The 17,600-nt window shown below is 51.1% G+C and overlaps 4 protein-coding genes across 5 annotated transcripts in view; 3 read left to right on the top strand and 1 right to left on the bottom strand.

The window, feature by feature from the left end:
* cyld3 (cylindromatosis (turban tumor syndrome) 3) overlaps positions 1-1,143 on the top strand; it is a 6,999-nt gene extending 5,856 nt beyond the window's left edge. The window contains 2 exon segments of the mRNA XM_084691523.1: positions 55-262; positions 659-1,143. Coding sequence (XP_084547649.1) covers positions 55-262; positions 659-843 — 393 coding nt within the window. The 3' untranslated portion in view covers positions 844-1,143.
* Positions 1,144-1,207: 64 nt separating this feature from the next.
* emc4 (ER membrane protein complex subunit 4) lies at positions 1,208-3,828 on the top strand. Its single transcript, XM_084691545.1, has 6 exons — positions 1,208-1,352; positions 1,671-1,813; positions 2,181-2,295; positions 2,667-2,820; positions 3,123-3,283; positions 3,399-3,828. The coding sequence occupies exons 2-6, from the start codon at positions 1,710-1,712 to the stop codon at positions 3,432-3,434; spliced, it is 570 nt and encodes a 189-aa protein (XP_084547671.1). The 5' UTR covers positions 1,208-1,352; positions 1,671-1,709; the 3' UTR covers positions 3,435-3,828.
* Positions 3,829-4,366: 538 nt separating this feature from the next.
* On the top strand, positions 4,367-10,722 carry lpcat4 (lysophosphatidylcholine acyltransferase 4). 2 transcript variants are annotated; one of them, XM_084691536.1, is made up of 13 exons: positions 4,385-4,827; positions 5,055-5,418; positions 5,805-5,917; positions 6,120-6,180; positions 6,528-6,586; positions 7,277-7,311; positions 7,429-7,483; positions 7,586-7,668; positions 7,884-8,009; positions 8,114-8,267; positions 8,696-8,788; positions 9,529-9,664; positions 9,998-10,722. In XM_084691536.1, the coding sequence occupies exons 1-13, from the start codon at positions 4,738-4,740 to the stop codon at positions 10,171-10,173; spliced, it is 1,545 nt and encodes a 514-aa protein (XP_084547662.1). In that variant the 5' UTR covers positions 4,385-4,737; the 3' UTR covers positions 10,174-10,722. The 2 variants fall into 2 exon arrangements, with proteins under 2 accessions (XP_084547663.1, XP_084547662.1); XM_084691537.1 differs by lacking the exon at positions 9,998-10,722 and having other exon boundaries at positions 4,367-4,827; positions 8,696-8,810.
* Positions 10,723-11,625: 903 nt separating this feature from the next.
* Positions 11,626-17,420, bottom strand: LOC146221829 (uncharacterized). Its single transcript, XM_084692081.1, has 7 exons — positions 16,838-17,420; positions 16,339-16,467; positions 15,499-15,614; positions 14,958-15,280; positions 14,612-14,701; positions 12,099-14,480; positions 11,626-11,706 (listed from the first exon to the last, which is right to left on the bottom strand). Exons 1-7 carry the CDS (start codon positions 17,248-17,250, stop codon positions 11,626-11,628), a joined length of 3,534 nt encoding a protein of 1,177 aa, XP_084548207.1. The 5' UTR covers positions 17,251-17,420.
* Positions 17,421-17,600: the final 180 nt, after the last annotated feature.

Below are 17,600 nucleotides of genomic sequence, written 5' to 3' on the forward strand. Positions count from 1 at the left end.
CCTCTCTCTCTCTCTCCCCCCCCCTCTCTCTACCCCCCCCTCTCCCTCCTCCAGGTGCACTCCCACAGGAAGCGTGCGTCCCACCGCCCTGGCCAGGTGTGCGTTCCCGGGGGCCCGTGGTCCGGGCCGGCGCACGGCGCCCGTCAGAGGATGTCTCTGTTCGCCGTGACGTGCATCGAGACCAGCCACTACGTCAGCTTTGTGAAGCACGGGCCCCGCCCTAACGACTGGCTCTTCTTCGACAGCATGGCCGACCGGGAAGGTCAGAGGTCTACATTTACATTAATCCATTTCGCAGACACTTTTATACAAAGCGACTTCCAAAAGAGAGCTTTACAAAAGTGCATAGGTCACTGATCATAACAACGAGATAGCCCCAAACATTGTGTAGCCCAAAACATGAAGCATACATTGTGAAAAACCAAATAAGTGCCAAAGGGAAGAACCATAAGAGCATGCAGTCTTAAACAAGTTACAATTAAACAACATGTCTAGTCTGGGGCTTAAGACGCTGAGGGAAGAAAAACGTTTTTTTGTTTTTATAATTGAATAAAGATTCTGATAATGTTGTTGTTGTTATGGTTGTTATTAACGAAGAGTATTTCCTTCATGCGTATTTCCTGGTTCTTTTGTGTCCCGTTGCCATGGTTTCCGCCAGGCGGGGAGAACGGCTTCAACATTCCGCAGGTGAGGCCGTGTCCCGAGGTGGGCCGCTACCTCAGCCTATCAGAGGAGGAGCTGAGCAGGATAGACCCCGCCTCTCTTCGAGAGTCCGTTCGACGCCTGCTGTGTGACGCCTACATGTGCCTCTATCACAGTCCTGAGCTAAGCCTGTACAAGTGACACACGCATTCACGTTTCATGTCAAGTTTACACACAAAATGCTTCGTGACATAATGCAGTATATTTACATGAAAACTAGCAAAATGCCTCGCAGACGTGCCTTTTTATAAGCACAAGCACACTTTTCCTTTTTGCACTGTATTTTCTTCATGCTGTTCGGATTAATCTTGCTCATTTGTAAACCCACGCTGTGTCAGTATTTTTTCTAAAATGAGTAACAAGATACTGAAAATGTTAAACAAATACTGAAAATGTTTGATACTGAAAACAGTTGTTAATAAAATATCTACTGTACGCGTCCATGTCGTGTATTTCTTCTGCCACTGGAGGGTGTCGATGAGGTCATTTACGCGACATTATTTTGTGAAACGTCATCTTAAAGAGTCCAAGCTGCAGTTCTCGATTTGGTCTGTACACAGCTCCAGATATTTCTCACTATTATCCTTTAAATAATCCGCTTCTGTGTATGCAAAGCGGTTAAGCTGACGTATTTGGAACGTTTTTGTAAGGTAAGAAAACGTGACCGTATTTTATCCCTTGACGTTGGCTTCATGACTGGATGTTGCTAGCTAGCTACATTGCGTGCTTACAGTTAGCAAGCTAGCTGACAGTCCAGCTATCTCTTGGCATGTCTCCTAAGGACGGTTGGTTGGGTGCTTAGGCTATCTAAAAGAAATGCTCATGATTGTCTTACTGTCAGATATGTAGATACTAAATACTTTTAACTCTGTAAGCGACATTGCTGAAGGACGTCGCTACCAATGCTTAAGACTGTCACCACTCTAGTGATAGCGACACCACACATACTCACTGTCATCTCTCTCTAGGTCTTGTCGTCTTCGTGTGTAGTCGTAAAGCCGGTTGCCATGGCGTCTCCAGGCGGACAGGGAGGAGGTGCACTATCTACGAGAGGGGGGGCGGGGGCCCGGCGGATGAAATGGGCTCTGGAGCTCAGCATGGGCAACACAAGGTAAGAAGCTGGTTCGGTGCCGAGTTGGTTCGGTGCCGAGTTGGTCTGGTGTCGAGTTGGTCTGGTGTCGAGTTGGCTGGTAGGAGGCGGTGGAAATGAACTAGTAATGCCTCTTCGACCACTTTTATAAATCTCCTACCAGCAGGAACACTCAGCACTAGCTCTCACTCATGTTTCTCCTCTGTCATTGTGTCTTTTGTTTGTCCCAAGTCACACCACAGCATCGCTATGACTCTTTGGCAGAGGTCTGAAATGAATACACAATGTCTGTGTTCTCTCTGTCATCTCTCACTTTCTTTCTCTCTCTTCTGCCCTCTCCCTGCCCTATCCCTCCGTCCTCCTCTCCACCCCCCCCCCCCCCCCCCAGGGGCCGTGGTGACAGGCTGAGTGGCCAGGGGGACGTGGTCTACCCCATCGGCTACTCAGAGAAGCCCGTCCCTGACACCAGTGTCCAGGAGACAGACAGGAACCTGGTGGAGAAGGTAGGGAAACGTCCACCATGCACAGGGAGGAACCCAGGACCACGCCTCTCCCTTTCTAGAATAATCCATGGTTCTGTTGCACAAAGGACAACATGGAGATGCCAATCTCACCTGCTCTCTTCCTCCTCCGTCTCTCCATTCCTCTCTCCATTCTTGTTTTCCCCTCCCTCCCTCCTGCCCTCCCTCCATTCCTCTCTCCTTCCTTTTATTTATCTCCCTCCCTCCTCCCTCCTCCCTCCCTCCATTCCTCTCTCCTTCCTTTTATTTATCTCCCTCCCTCCTCCCTCCCTCCATTCCTCTCTCCTTTCTTTTATTTATCCCCTCCCTGCCTCCCTCCCTCCCTGTCTCCTCTCTTCCCTCCCTCTCCTCAGAGGTGCTGGGACGTGGCGCTGGGCCCCCTGAAGCAGATCCCCATGAACCTGTTCATCATGTACATGTCTGGGAACACCATCTCCATCTTCCCCATCATGATGGTGGCCATGATGGCCTGGAGGCCCATCCAAGCCCTCATGTCCATGTCTGCCAGTGAGTACAGCCAGACCGTGCCCGCCACTGCCACCACCAACGTCCACCAGCACACTGCGGTTGACCTCTGCTGACCTCTGCTGTCGCTGAGGTCATGGCCCACTTTTTTAAAAGGTTCACGTCTAGGTATTTTGATGCCAGGCGAGTTGTAACACTATATGGTACTGTACTTCCACAATCAGTTGACACTATCAAACAGAAATCTGTGCACACAATCTATTATCAGGGTAAAAAAGAGTATCTGATGGCTTTACGTCATTGGGAAGATGTAGTGTGATTTTTAATTGCCATTTCCTCCTCAGCATTTAAGCTACTGGAGAGCTCCAGTCAACAATGGCTCCAGGGGCTGGTCTACCTGGTAGGAAACCTGCTGGGCTCGGCATTGGCTATCTATAAGTGTCAATCAATGGGGCTCCTCCCAACACACTCGTCCGATTGGCTGGCCTTCATAGAACCCCCTCAGGTAATGAATTTGATTTGGTAGCGCAGTCACTTTAGAGCTGGATGTGATTGGTCAGATTCTGTTCATGCAGTTGAATAGTTGTTCATTAATATTGTTTGTTTTCTTGTTTTCACAGAGAATGGAGATCATGGGGGGAGGGATGGTCTTGTGAAAAGGAAATATTACACAAACACACACATTAGTTAGCCTTTTCTGATGCAAACAGTGTAAGATGTCTGTTCTGTTGATAAATATTCATTTGGAAGCTGGCTAGCTTACCCTTTTGATCCTTTTATTATTATTTTTCCTTTTTATTTTCTCTGCATGATCACACTTTACAATCCATTTCCCATATTTTGTTCATATTTAATGATATTACCACAGTTGTCACATGGGATCAACACGTAACCAGAACCTCAAAAACGTTGTCAAACTATTGAAAAAGTCTACCATGAGTGATATTAACATTTTAATATTTAATTTTCATTCTCGTTCGTTATATTAAAAATACTGTTATGATTTTCTTTCTTCCAGTTTTGTCAAATAAAAACTCCTACGTTGGATAACCTTAGATCTTGATTTGTTGGGGTGAGGGTAAAGACAGCGTCATCTAATGGAAGAATTGTGTAACTGGTCACTAACCACAAAGATCTATCCGATTTTGTGTCAATAATGGGGGGGCTCGCTATCAGCACAACCTTATCTACTCTATGGCTATAGCCGTGCTCTGTTGACACAAGAACGGGGCCGTAATCTCGCTATACAACGTTTACATTATGAACTATATGCAATAAACCGCTGCAGGTCATAAAATAAAGAAATAGGCTACACAGAAAATTCAAATTCAAGAGAGTGCTCTGATGCGGGTAGGAAAGCGTGTTTTGAATCAACCCAAAACAAGTCGTTTGGAACTCTGTTCACCAGCTATGATATGAAATTAAACACTAAAGGTAAGCACCTATCGAAACCATTCGACTGGGCGTTAAACGCTAAAGTCGCACCAAAACCAGTTTGTCCAATCGGAACAGCTTTTTCAAACATAACCGGTTGAACACTGATATAGGGTTCTGCGAAGGGTGGGCTGTCAGAGGGTTGAATGGGCGGGACAGGTGACTAGAAAAGGGTAATGCAACAAGCTTCGCAGTCTGTTGTTGACAAGCCATGTGGAGGGACTGGATATGTTTTCTGTTACTGGAATTCTAACCAAGCAACGTCTGTAAATACTTTTCACGGTGTGTCGTTCATTCGGTTTAAACGTTACGTACTTTTTTGGATTGCCATTGGGGTCTCTTTTCACGACGTTACTTTTCACATCGTATACTGTCCAGTCCCTGCCCTGTACATTTCTGGACATTTTCGCCTTTTTTCCACGCACGTTTTTTGTTGTTGTTTACCTTTAAGAACTTGGTGTCGTTCGAAACAATATTTTTTCTGAGGACTTCTCTGTCCAACTTGTCAAAGCTTGCCGTGTCGTCATGGAAAGACGCTACAGTCACTCAGCAACGCCAGAGTGTCCACACCCCTTCGTGCACAAACTGAAACTGACCACTGCGCAGCAAATCAGGGTACGTTGTTTTCCCATTTGGGTGCTTCGACAACGAGACCACCACATAAGATGTTTGTGTAAGCGCATAGGGATATCTCATCCAAGTATCCTTCACCATGTTCGGAAGTGTTCCCTGAATGTTGGCAACATGCCGACATTGGCCTAGTTGCTATTTTAGGGTACTTGCATGCACATTGTGTACTCATGAGAGGCATTCAATAACACGCATCGTTCTCCTCTGTCCAGGGAATAGTTCAAGGGTGTTTCCTCTTCCCCATACGAATGACTCTGACCGCCCTCATCTTTCTCATCATGTGGCCATTCGCTCGCCTACGATTCGCCGGTCTGTCCGAGGAGGAGCGGGCCAAGCCAGTCAGCGGCTGGCGCCGTTGGCTGTTCCACCCCATCATTCTCCTGCTCAGCCGAGCGGCTTTCTTCTCTCTCGGGTTCCTGTGGATCAAGGTCAAAGGTCGCCGGGCCGGGTTGAAGGAGGCGCCGGTGCTGGCTATAGCACCTCACAGTGGGTTCCTGGACATGCTGGTTCTGTGTCCGACCCAACTGCCAACCGTGGTGTCGCGCTCTGAGAACACCGGCCTGCCAGTCATAGGAGGTGGGTGGGAGGAAGGGAGGGATGAGTGGATGGTTGACGAGATGGATTGAAAGGAGGGTGGTGATGGGTGAAAGAATGGAGAGAATGGCGAATGAAGGAGTGTATGTATTTGACTTCCCTCTGTAACCGGTGGTTTCACCGATTCACACCGGTTACTCCTCCATCTTTCCTCCTCTTCACTCTCCATGACTTGACCTCCCTCCCTCCATCTCTCCTCCTTACTCTCCATTACTTGACCTCCCTCTCTCCTCCTCACTCCATGAAGTGACCTCCATTCCTCTGTCTCTTCCCCTCCCTGTGTTTCTGGCAGTGTTTATATCTGCAGTGCTGTGGAATCTTGTGGGGTTCTAGTTCTGAACCCTGGTTCTGTTTCCTGTGTGTTGCAGCCCTGCTGGAGTTTAATCAGTCTGTAATAGTGAGCAGAAAAGACCCAGAGTCCAGGAGGAAGTGTGTCACCCACATCAAAGAGCGGCTCACGTCCAATGGACACTGGCCCCAGGTGAAGGAGGGGCGGGACTGCTTTGTGAGAGCCAATAGGGTTTGATTTAGGGGTCCACAGGAAACTTGTCTCGCTGTCTCCTTATCATTCTCCCTTTCAAGAGTTGGAGCTCTTTTTAAAAATGTCTCTTTTTGTTATTTGGATTGGTCTCAATCATTCTTTCCAACCCTAACCCTTTCTCTGTTCACTATCTCTGCAACAGATGCTGATGTTCCCAGAAGGCACCACAACCAATGGCAGTGTGCTCATCAAGTTCAAACCTGGTGAGTTTAGACTGTGCTTAGGGACCTGCGAGGAACATCCACTCCTGTCCTTTGTTTCTCTCTTTCTCTGCGTCTCTCTCTTTCCCTCTGTCTCGCTTTGTCTGTGGGTCTCTCTCTCCCATTTTGTTCCTCTCTCTTTCTGCCCTGTCTCCCACCCGCCCTTCCTTTGTGTGTTATTGTTACAGACGGTTAAGGAATGGATGGTATGTTATATAAGGGAAGAAGGAGAAGGGGGTGTATTCAGTGTCAACAGAGCGGTTTGAGCAGCAAAGCTGGCTTCCTCACAGTACTCCCCTCCTCCCCCATCTCCCCATTTCTATCTCCCCCCCTCCCCCTCCTCATTCCAGGTGCCTTCCTAGCTGGCGTCCCTGTTCAGCCGGTTCTGCTGCGGTACCCTAACAGACTGGTAAGTGGCTCCGACCCGAACCGGATCCGACCGGAAACCAGCCTTTTCACAGGGTTTCGCTTGCATAACAAGTGTGGAGCCAGGAGGGGCCACACAGTCCCGGTGACACACGCAGAGTTGTGACACCTGTTTAGCGAGCCCAACATTCGACCAGACCTGTTTTACAGTAGCACTCGTGTGAATAATGGACGGGAATGCCGATGGAATGTGTGTGTATGTCCGAGACGTTGCTTCGTTCATGCCGTTGGTGCAAAGTGGAGGTCATGTGACTTGACAAACCCACCTTTCCACCCTTACCTGTCTTGAAGGAGTTAAGAAAGGCCCACGAGGCATGACAGTCCTGTGCTTTATCAGGTTTATTAGCAGGCTGGTCAACGTTGTAATCAGCTTCTTTGTCAAGTGGTTACTCCCTTTAGAATGCCTAAGTGGGGTGTGTTTGAGGTGTGTGTGTGTGTGTGTGTGTGTGTGTGTGTGTGTGTGTGTGTGTGTGTGTGTGTGTGTGTGTGTGTGTGTGTGTGTGTGTGTGTGTGTGTGTGTGTGTGTGTGTGTGTGTGTGTGTGTGTGTGTGTGTGTGTGTGTGTGTGTGTGTGTGTGTGTGTGTGAGAGAGAGTGTGAGAGAGAGAGACAGGGCTGACGCTATCTTAAGATTCTGTGTCACTGCATGTAAAGTGACTTTTCTATTTATTCTAGGACACAACCCGGTGGACTTACAAAGGGACCAGCTGGTAGGCTATCATCTCAGTACACGCCCAAACCAGGTGTTGTAAAACTGTGAAATCAATCTAAAACGTGTAGACATGGATCGCTTATGTGTTTTTGGTCGTTTGTTTGGTCATTCCCAGGATAGCAGCACTGTGGTACACCACTTCTCAGCTCTACACAAATGTCACTGTAGAGGTATGCTATTGGTCCATTGGACCTGTCCAATGTCAACCTGATGGTTTCTCATAGGTCACTGTACCAGGAAGTACTTATGTGCTGTTTTCTCATTGGTCCCAGTACATGCCAGTTTACACCCCATCCCAGGAAGAGAAGGCTGACCCTAACCTGTATGCTGACAATGTTCAGAAGCTCATGGCCAAGTGCGTCTATACACGGTTTTGATGTGTGTGTGTGTTTGAGAGAGACAGTTTGTTTGTGTGTGTTTCTAGACCGGCCTCTGGCTGTCTTCTTTATGAGTTGTGTGTTAAGGAGAGAGAGAGAGAGATGAGAATCGTGTGTGTGTGTGTGTGTGAAGGACACAGACAAGAGATGAAGTGAGATGTGTGTGTGTGTAACAGTGTGTGTGTCTCCTCAGAGCCCTGGATCTGCCTGCCACAGACTATGTGATGGAGGGCCGTGTTCCCGTCAACAAGCTGGGGGGCGTCTCCCTCCCCCTGGAGCCCCCAGCCAGACAGACACTCTCCTTGCTGTACAAGAACGGGTAGGACCCCCCCCCCCCCCCCCCTCTGTGTGTGTGTGTGTGTTCAAAGATCCTCTTTCTGTTTCTATCTCTCTCTCACACTTATCTCTCACTCTCACTCTCAGGTTCAGAGCTGCAGACGTGGAATCAGCCCTGGTCAGGATGATTGACAGGTGTCAGTCGGGTCAAGGGTGGATGGTTGGTGAGGACGAGCTGCCGTCCCTTCTGGGACTGACGGACCGAGCGACGGCTGCAGAGATCTACAGCCTCTACTCCAAGGTAAGCAGCCTGTGTGCAGAGTTTCCCACAGCACTTTATACTTCATGCGGCCACCTAAGCAACACACGCCTGCCGCCTTAACTATGTTGTAAAGAAAAACTGAAAAAAACTGCCCTTCTTTCGCTTCCATTCCAAAACGGCAGTCTCCCTTCATTAGGCTATCGCAAAAAATACCCCTCCCTCCGGTCTGACGGCAGCACCCCACCCTACCACCTTAACTTACACATTTTCTGCGGGAAACCCTGCTGTGTGTGTGTGTGTGTGGTTTTCTACCTCAGGGGAAACTAGGAAGCACTAACCTACCTCTCTGTGACGTCAAAGCTGCTTCTGTTCTGCCTGGGTTTGAGAGCCCAGGCCGGGAAGTGCGGTGTGTCTAACCCTGTGAATGTTGACCTGTGTGTGTGTCTGTGTGTGTGTGTGTGTTTCAGGATGAGGAGGTGGACCTCCGACAGATCTATTTGAGTGTGGCTGCCATCTCTGGCCTGGTGGGCCTCCAGTCTCTGCTGCACACTGCAGTAACTGTACGTACACACTGCAGTAACTGTACGTACCTGAGGACGTGTGAGGGGGGGGGGGGGGGATGTGTGTGTGTGTGTGTGTACGTACATGTATTAGTATTTCCCAAAAGTGTGTGTGTGTGCCTGTGTGTGTATTTGCTTGACAGTCCTTGCCCCAATAAGTGCTGAATGTGGATATTTTCTATACCAATATGCAGCCCACCCCATATACTCGCTTTTATCCAAAGCGACTTCCAAGAGAGCTTTACAAAAGAGCATAGGTCACTGAATATAACAACGAGGTAGTCCCAAACACACTAGCCAAAACATGAAGCATGCATTGTGAACAAGTGCCAAAGGGAAGACCCATAAGAGCATGCAGTTATACAAGTTACAAATTAAAACAACATGAACCTCAAAAAGTGCAAGACTGTACCTGTAGAAGAACAATCAACAGTAAAATATTTCACAGCGAGTACAAGAGTTAACTTCATTATAACTAACCTACAAGAGCAACAAGTCTCTCAATAAGAGTCATTGTGATCCTGGAGTAAACTAACATCAGGTCCAATCAAGCAAGCATTCCTAAGTGCCGTTGTACTCCCGGAACAAGTGAGTCTTGAGCCTTTTCCTGAAGTTGGGGAGACAGTCTGTGTCCCTGATGGAAGCGAGGAGCTGGTTCCACTATTGGGGGGCCAGGCTATATGTGTATATCACATTTGCAGACAAAAGCTGCTAATCCTAAACGATTCTCCACCTCCCAGATGTTTGACTGTGACGGTGTTGGCAGTCTGAGTGCAGTGGAGCTGTCTGACCTGATGGGGGCGCTGGTGGGCATTCCCCAGCACAACACCACAGCGCTGTACACAGAGTTGGCGTGGGGGAGGAGACCCACAGAGGGTGAGTCCAGCCTGGCTGCTCCTCTGTTCACACACACACACACACAACCACACACACACACACACACACACACACACACACACTGTGAGACTTATCAGCTTCTTCAGTTTAAACACTGGGACTCTTCTGTGGGGGCCAGATGGAAGAGGAGGAGGAGGAGGAAGTCCAGTCACTGACCAGCACACTGAACGGTCTTCTGGGTTATCTCACTTGTTATCGGGTCACATTTTATGATTACACGTGACGCGTCGCTATGGTTGCCTTGGGCTGTGCTTTTACTTTGTCGTCACGACAACACCGCTGTTTTAACGTAATGTTTGTTCTCCTCCACAGAGGACCTGCTCAGAGTACTGACATCCCACCCGACCTATCAGAGGCTTCTAAATGAGTACCTGCAACCCGAGGAGGCGGGCCCAGTGACGTCATCCTCTTCCTTGACCAATGGGGAGCCGAGAGGCAGCAAAAACAACAACAACGGAGCAGTTTTCACCAATAAGAAGGCTGACTGAGGATTCCGTAGGCGGGGCTACCCCTAGCTGCTTAGTATTTGGACTGTTGAAGGCAGCTTTACAAAAAACGCTGCTTTACAAGGAAGTGTGTGTGTGTGTGTGTGTCTGCGTGTCGATAAAGTGTGTGTTTCTGTCTGTGTTTCTGTCTGTTTGCTTACCACTGTAAAACATGGTTTACGATGCACATCCTGTGGCTGATACTTCATAGTATCCTGGTGTTCTCTGTGTGAATGATCAGTAGACTGTCTGTGAATGATCAGTAGACTGTGTCTGTGTGAATGATCAGTAGACTGTCTGTGTGAATGATCAGTAGACTGTGTCTGTGTGAATGATCAGTAGACTGTGTCGGTGGTACGGCAGAATGCCTCCTTCAGAAGCCATAGATAAGACTTTTTTATATTTGTGGAAGAATACTATTGCCTTAGGTGTTTGTTTTAAGAAGGCATATGAGATGTGAAGAGTTGTAAACTAAACATATTTTAAGAAATAACTTCTCAGGATTTTTAGCCCTTATTTTACATTTAATATATTAAACTGAATATATTTGTACACGTTTTGTGATTCGATTCGTTCAACTACTATCTTTCAATGTCTGATCATATGTATATACATTTAGTCTCTTTATTCACTTCTTCCTCTGCATTTGCCCCACTCTGGCACGCCATCTCTTTTCATTCTCTCCCATCTCTTTCTCATTCTCTCCATCTCTCTTTTCGTTCTTCTGTCCTTCTTAAAACTCTCATCCCTCCGCGTTCGGCGTTTGATTCGGAGAGCTTGTGCAGTCTGGCCCCCTCTCTTCTCCCTCCTCCTTTCTCTCTCCCCCTCTTCCTGTCATCTCTTTCCCGTGTTCTCCGTTCGCCGGGGGCTTCCTCTTCCTCCCTTTCCTCCTCTCGTCTGCACCTCCCACCTTCGCCTCCCACCAGCCTCCCCCCTCCGCAGTCCTCTCCCTCCTCCGCCTTTCTTTTCCTCCCCTGCGATCCTGTCCTCCAGGAAACGGAGAGTTTAAACCCGCTGGAGTACTTCACCCTCCTCCCTCTCTTCCCAGGAGGGGCGAGACGGAGGGATGGATCGTCGCCCGGGCGCTCGCCCCCCTCCTCCTCCTCTTCCCTGCCCTCTTCGTCACGGGGCGTTGGCATGGCCTCTCCTCCTGTCTTCGCGCGCTTTCCGCCTTTCCTTCCTCTCCCGTCCTCCATCGCTCCGTCTCCCTCCTTTTCAGATGGAGGCGGGTCGGTCTCCTCTTCTTTGTCTCTGGTTCTTCCTCCGGTCGTGGGACGAGGCCTCCCCGAGCGCTCCGTCCCCTCATCCCGCCGTCCTCCTTTCCCCTCCGCGGCGACGCTCCTCCGCCTGGCTCTGGTCATGTGACTTGATGCAGGACTCGGCGCGGCGCTTGCGGTCGACGCGTGGTTTGGCTTCTCGGCCGTTTGTTGGACCGTGACCTTTTGCTTCTCCATCTCAACCTTTGTGTCTTTGTCTGCGGATGATGGCATCTCCTCCTCCACCTTCTCCTCCTCCTCTGCGACAGTAGCTCTCGTTCTAGACCTCGTCACAGGACTGGACGTGGGATTTTGAGTTTCTCCCATGTTCTCCTCTTCCCTCCCCTCCTCGCTCTCCGCCTCCCCTCCCCTCACAGGTCCTGTGTCTAAATCCTCCACTCCGCCCCTCTCGTTCTCGTTCTTTCTGACTTTCCTCACGGGACGAGTGATCGTGTTCCGCGCCGCTCTCCTGTCCTCCTCCACCTGCCCGTCTCTCGCTCTCCCCTCCATCTTCCTTTGGGCTATTGTTGTCATCGGGCTCGTCACGTGACGGTGCGCGTCCGGTATCTCGGTTTCTTTCTTCGGCCTCTCTCCTCTCTCTGTCCGCCCGGTCCTCCCGCTGGCTCTAGTCACGGGACTCGTGATGGCTCCCCAGACCCAGGATGGGTGAACCTGGGCATGGCTGTCGGGCCCTGCCAGGGACGCCGGCTCTGGAAGAGCCGCCTGGTTCTCCTCCTCAACCTTCTCCTCTTCAAGCTCCTCCTCCTCTACCTGAACGAGGACGAAAGGCACGGTGGTGAGGTCTGTGAACTCTTTCCCCCCGTTGTCGTCGTCGTCGGGCCTATCCGCGGTCGGCGGGGCAACGCCACAACCCCTCTCCAAACCACCAGAGCCCATCAGGCCAGTCATCCGATGGGGTTGGTTTGTGTCTGGTGGGCCTACGGCAGTCGTCTCTGCCGGTTCGACCACACGTTCAGAAGAGTTGTCGACACTGTCCGTTTTTTCGGCGACGGAAACGTCTGACGCTGAATTCTTGGCGTCGTCCTTGTCGGAGCTGTTGGGTGGGCGAGAACATAATCCTGTCCTCGCCTCGCCATCCTCAACCACCTCCACCTTCACTTCAACTTCCTCCAGCGGGGGTCCCCCACCCGGACGCCTCACCCCTGGTCGAGGCTCCTCTGTGGGGTCGGAGAGGCCAGGAAGGTCCCCTGGTGCTTTGGCAGGCTGTGAGCCTCCATGGTGGTGGTCTGTGACCCAGCCTGTGAGGTGAGCAGCTGTGAGCGGGTCGGAACTGGGCCTGGAGCTGGACACGGCCATGAAGAAGGCCTGGACCGGGGCCATGTCCGCTGTCAGCCTGTGAGCAGGGTTGGAGGATGGAGGGCTGTGGGTGGTTCTCGGTGGGTGGGCTAGCTGGAAGGGGCAGGGGACTCGAGGGGTCCAGTTGAGGGGGCTTTCACCACCCCCTGGTTCACTGTCATCTCCTGGGGGCGTGGCTTCAGCTCGGGAGCCAATGAGTGCCTGCATGGCCAGAACTCTGAGTTCGAGCGGGCCGGTTGGTGGAAGTGGCTGGATGTCCGTCAACGGAGCTCTCTCAGGATTGGGTGTCAGAGGGAGGGGGGCGGGGCTACGCTCTTCGGGTGATATGACCGGAGATGAGAGCGTGGATTCAGTCAGAGGGTAGGGGTAGTCGGCCTGAAGGAGTGACAGTTGTACTCCTTCCTCCATCTCCTCCTCCTCTCTTTCCTGATCCTCCTGTTTCTCCCCTTCTCCCGCCCGTCCTGCAGTGGAGTCGTCCGACAGCTCTCCGTCGCTCCACGTTCTACTTTCAACACTACTTCCGTCCCTCCTCCTCCCTCCACCTTTCCCCCTCCTCGGAGATGGCAGCGTCGGGATGGTCTGAGAGCTGGCCCGAGCATCCTCCAGCTCAGGGGGACACAGACGGCAGCCCTCCCCAGACATAGCTCCCTCTGAGGCAGACACTGAGAACAGGAAACGCCCTGGTGGTGTTTGGCTCTGGAGGCCCAAATCTTCTTCTGCGTCCGGGTAAACAGAGGATGAGGACAAGCTATAGTCATACTCAGTCGTGGCTCCACTTGTGCCACTTGAAACCGGTTCTTCTGGTGAAGATCTTTGGTCCTGGAGGTTAGGGCTCTCACTGCCTGAGCTTGGCCCAGATGGAGCTCCATCGGATGGGCTGTCCTTGATAGTAGAGGCCTCCAAGACTTCCTGGATCTCCGTCAGAGGGGTGGTGCCGCTGGGGAGGTGATGTGGCTGGCACGCAAAGCCACTGCCGCAATTGTAGGTGCAGGTGACTTGAGGCTCCAAACTGTACATTTGAAGTGAAGGATTATGGGGGATGTAGTTTAAGTCATCCACAGAAACAAACACAACCTGCGTGTCCTGGGGGTCATGCTGGTTGACCAGGAAGTGACCAGGATGAGGGCAGAACTGAAATGCATTCTGGGGGTTGGTGTTTTCAATTAGACCCGATAAAGGACAAGGAGGAAGGTATTCAGATGTGGCACAGAATGGCTCAGGTGCATTGTGGGAGACGTAGTCATCATGAACAACAGCTAGGGGTACATGGGTATATGGCCGTCGCCATGCCAACGGAGCTCCGTGGGTGGTGCTGTTATGTTGTTGAGGAGGAGGGGGTCCTTCCAATGCCAGATAGCTGCCCTCTGAGTTTTCCTGTCTATAAATACTGACAGGAGGAAGAGGAGGAGGCAGAGGAGGAAGATCAGACGGTAAGAAACAAGCCGTCTGTCCGTGCTGGGACGCAATGCTCCTGTGCTCATGCAGAGCGTTCTCCTCACTGTTTCCTGTTTCCGTCGCTCTGTCGCTGTCATGAGAAACACGGTTGGTACACATGGCGGGTGTGGCTAACTGTGCACCGCGTGAAGGCGGAGGAGGTCTTAGGGCTTCAGCGTAGTGGGACGGCGGGGTCAGAGGCTGAGGGGAAGAGCCTGGCAGGGTGGGCCTGCAGGCCCAGGCTGTCCGGAGGGCGGCTGGGCTGGCCTGCACCATGTCTGCCTCCTGCTGCTGGTGTTCCTCCTGTGAGGAGGAGGGAGGGAGGGAGGGAGCAGAGGGAGGGCGCTGTTTCAGTGGGGTCTTGATCCACTATCCGTGGGAGGGAGGGAATGGAGGAGGAGGGGATGGGGAAGGTAAGGAAGATACTATCGTACCTGCGTCTCTTCTGGCGCGAGGAGATCGACGGGTTCTGGTTCTGAGGAGATGAGCGAGTTCAGGTACCCTATGTTGAGTTCTGCTCCCACCTGAGGAAGAAAACAAAGATGGGAACCGATATTTTTACACGTTGACACGATGATGAAGAAACAAACACGTTAGATCTATCTTGCATGTTCACAGCAAGCTCCCGAGCAAGAATAGACTTGTCGCACGTCTGTGCTGTTTGAGTACAGTGAGAGCACAGTTTGAAGTGGGGCCAGATTCCTTGTATGTGTAGGCTACAAACTTGGCCAATAAAGAAGATACTGATTCCTGACATGACTTGGCGATATGACGGCATACCTCGGTCACAAACTTTCTCTGGCCACACAGTTCACCTAGGTACTCCAAAAACAGCCCGCTCTCCATTTTTTCCCCTTCGTCTTCTTCAACTTTCTCTCCCCTGTCCTCCTCTTCCTCGTGCCCTTTGACCCCTGGCTTCTTCCTGGCTTCCAGGACCTCCATGATCTCCATGTATTCCGTGAGGGCCCTCTCCTCCAGAACCGCGACGTCTACCCTGCAGTTCCTCTGCCCGCCACCGCGGGGGGCCCTGCTGCTGTTTCTACCTCTCTGGGTCTTGGCGTTGCCATCTGGGTTTCTCAGAGCGGCCTTCTTCGTGGTGTATTCTGCGGGGAACGACGGAGAAGGAGCGAGCGACAGAACGAGGGTGGAAAGAGAGAGAGAATATGCAGGGTGAGAGGGAAAGACAAAGCATGAGATTATCCTATTTCTCGCTGATTCTGAGACTGTGATTACGGGTCGATGATGGAACTATTTGGATATCGGGTGCCCGTGTCTAACTGTAAGTTGATCATAGGTCAGACAGCATGATACTGCGTCTGACCTTTGAACTCTGCCAGCCCTCCGCTCTGATCCTCCCCTGTCAATGAACTCTGCGTGACCTTTAACCTCTCTCTCAGCTCTTTCCATCGTTGCTGCGTCCTCTCAAACTCTAGGAATCTAGCGGTGGTGATGAATGCACACAAACACACACACAATGTTTTAAACCAAATCACTACATCCTGGTTTCATGGAAGACCATGAAATCTATACATCAGACTAGGAAGGTTAAAATAAGCTTTGAGAAGGCCTCTGCTCTCAGTAGTGTTTTGCAGAGCAAAGCTTTGTGAAAAGGGTATAACCTTGTTACGTTCAGTCAGACAGTAGTGGACATGCTTGTTCCAGTGTGCAGAAAAACGTATTTAATGAAGGAATGAATGGTCTTCTGTTTTCTACTCTAAGTTAAGTTCTGCTAATGTCATTTCACAGTTAGACAGGCAGGTAACTTTCTGACTGAATCATCCAACGAGAACATCGTTATTTTTTGAAAAATGTTATTGGTAACCACAATGAAAAACAAATTATTTGCGTGCTTCAGCTTCAGATGTTCACAAGTCACCTGTGAGAGTTGGTGTTAGGTTTGACCTGTAGGTTTACATGTCTACTGCCCCTTTTCCCAGAATTGGATTAAGCTTATTCCTAAAGTAAGACAAACAATCTACATTGAAAACATTTTCAGTCTAAGACGAGGCTATCTCCATGTCTGGGAAAGTGGGCCCAAATGTGACAGTCTAGTTTGTTTATTTAGTCTAAAAACAAGAACCAGCCCTGGATCAATATATCTTAAGAGCTTTCGGGTGAGAGAGTGTTGCTTGAGAGACAAGTGAGGAAGACGGAGCCTTACTTGTGGGCTGTCTGGTAGTACTCCATCCTGTCAAAGTTCGAGAGCTTCCTCCACTCCTCCACGGCCAGGTCCACCCCACAGAGGAGGGACAGGGAGGGAGCACCGTGGTACAGCCTGCGAATCACCGGACTGTGGACACACACACACACACACACACAGTCAGTGGACTGACCACAGTATTTTTATACCAAGACAAACAAAAGACATAGATACAGTGGCTTTTCATCAGACACCAATCAGGACTGGTTGCTAGGTGAGAGAGATAAGTTTGGCCACACAGTAACTGTACAGATACACTGATATGTAGTAACGTGTAGTACAGTAGCAGGTTTGATATTCCTGGAGGGGACGAAAACCAAGGCCTTTGTGGGGCCACTGGCTTCCTGGACATTTAGAAATCCAAAGAAAAATGATGTGATTCATACATAGAGACAAAAGTGATGAAGGTTTGTCCTTTGCTTTCAAGATGGCGGCAGCAGACGGGAGTTGCGTCACTCACACAAAGAAGCAGGCCAAGGCCTCAGCGTCCACGGAGCTGTCGGCGTGGAAGTGTCGGGCCACGCCCCGGTAGCTCTGCCATCGCCGGTACTGCTCAAACATGTCCCCAGAGAGACCCTGGAGGCTGGGAGGCTCGGGGTGGAGGTCAGGAGGCTGGGGGTGGGCAGGCTGGGGGTGGATCTGGGCAGGCTGGGGGTGGAGGCTGGGAGGCTGGGGGTGGAGGTGGGCAGGCTGAGGAGGATGGGGCTGGAAGAGCTGTAGGTGAGGCTGGAGTTGGGGGTGGAGGTAGGCCTGGTGAGACTGGGGCAGTTGAAACTGGGGCTGGGGCTGGAAGTGAGGGCGGGGAGAATGGGAAGGCTGGTGCAGGGACCCGAGGTGGGGCTGGACGGGCTGGGCGTAGTGGCTCGGTGACATGGGATGGGCCAAGGGAGGACCAGGAAGTTTGAGGCCGAACTTGAAGTCCGGGTCTGGGTCGTGGGAGGTTCCTAGATGGGGGCGGAGTGGGGCCAAGCTGGTTCCGAGATACAGGTCTGGGAGGGGACGGATGGACCTCTGCTTGACACTGAAAGAGGGAAACGACTGGAGGTCCAGGGGAGGAAACGGTACTGTCGGAGGGACAGAGAGACACACTGCAGGCTTGCCGGATGATGATGACGATGAGGAAGTATGGCGTGGCTGCGAAGAACTCTTGCCGCGTGGGCGTAGCTCTGTTTTTAGTAAGCGTGGGCCGACACGTGTCTGACTATACGACCGCGTGCGTGCGT

The sequence above is a fragment of the Hypomesus nipponensis genome, chromosome 25, assembly GCF_054491055.1.
Source record: "Hypomesus nipponensis isolate SF chromosome 25, ASM5449105v1, whole genome shotgun sequence".
NCBI lineage: Eukaryota > Metazoa > Chordata > Actinopteri > Osmeriformes > Osmeridae > Hypomesus > Hypomesus nipponensis.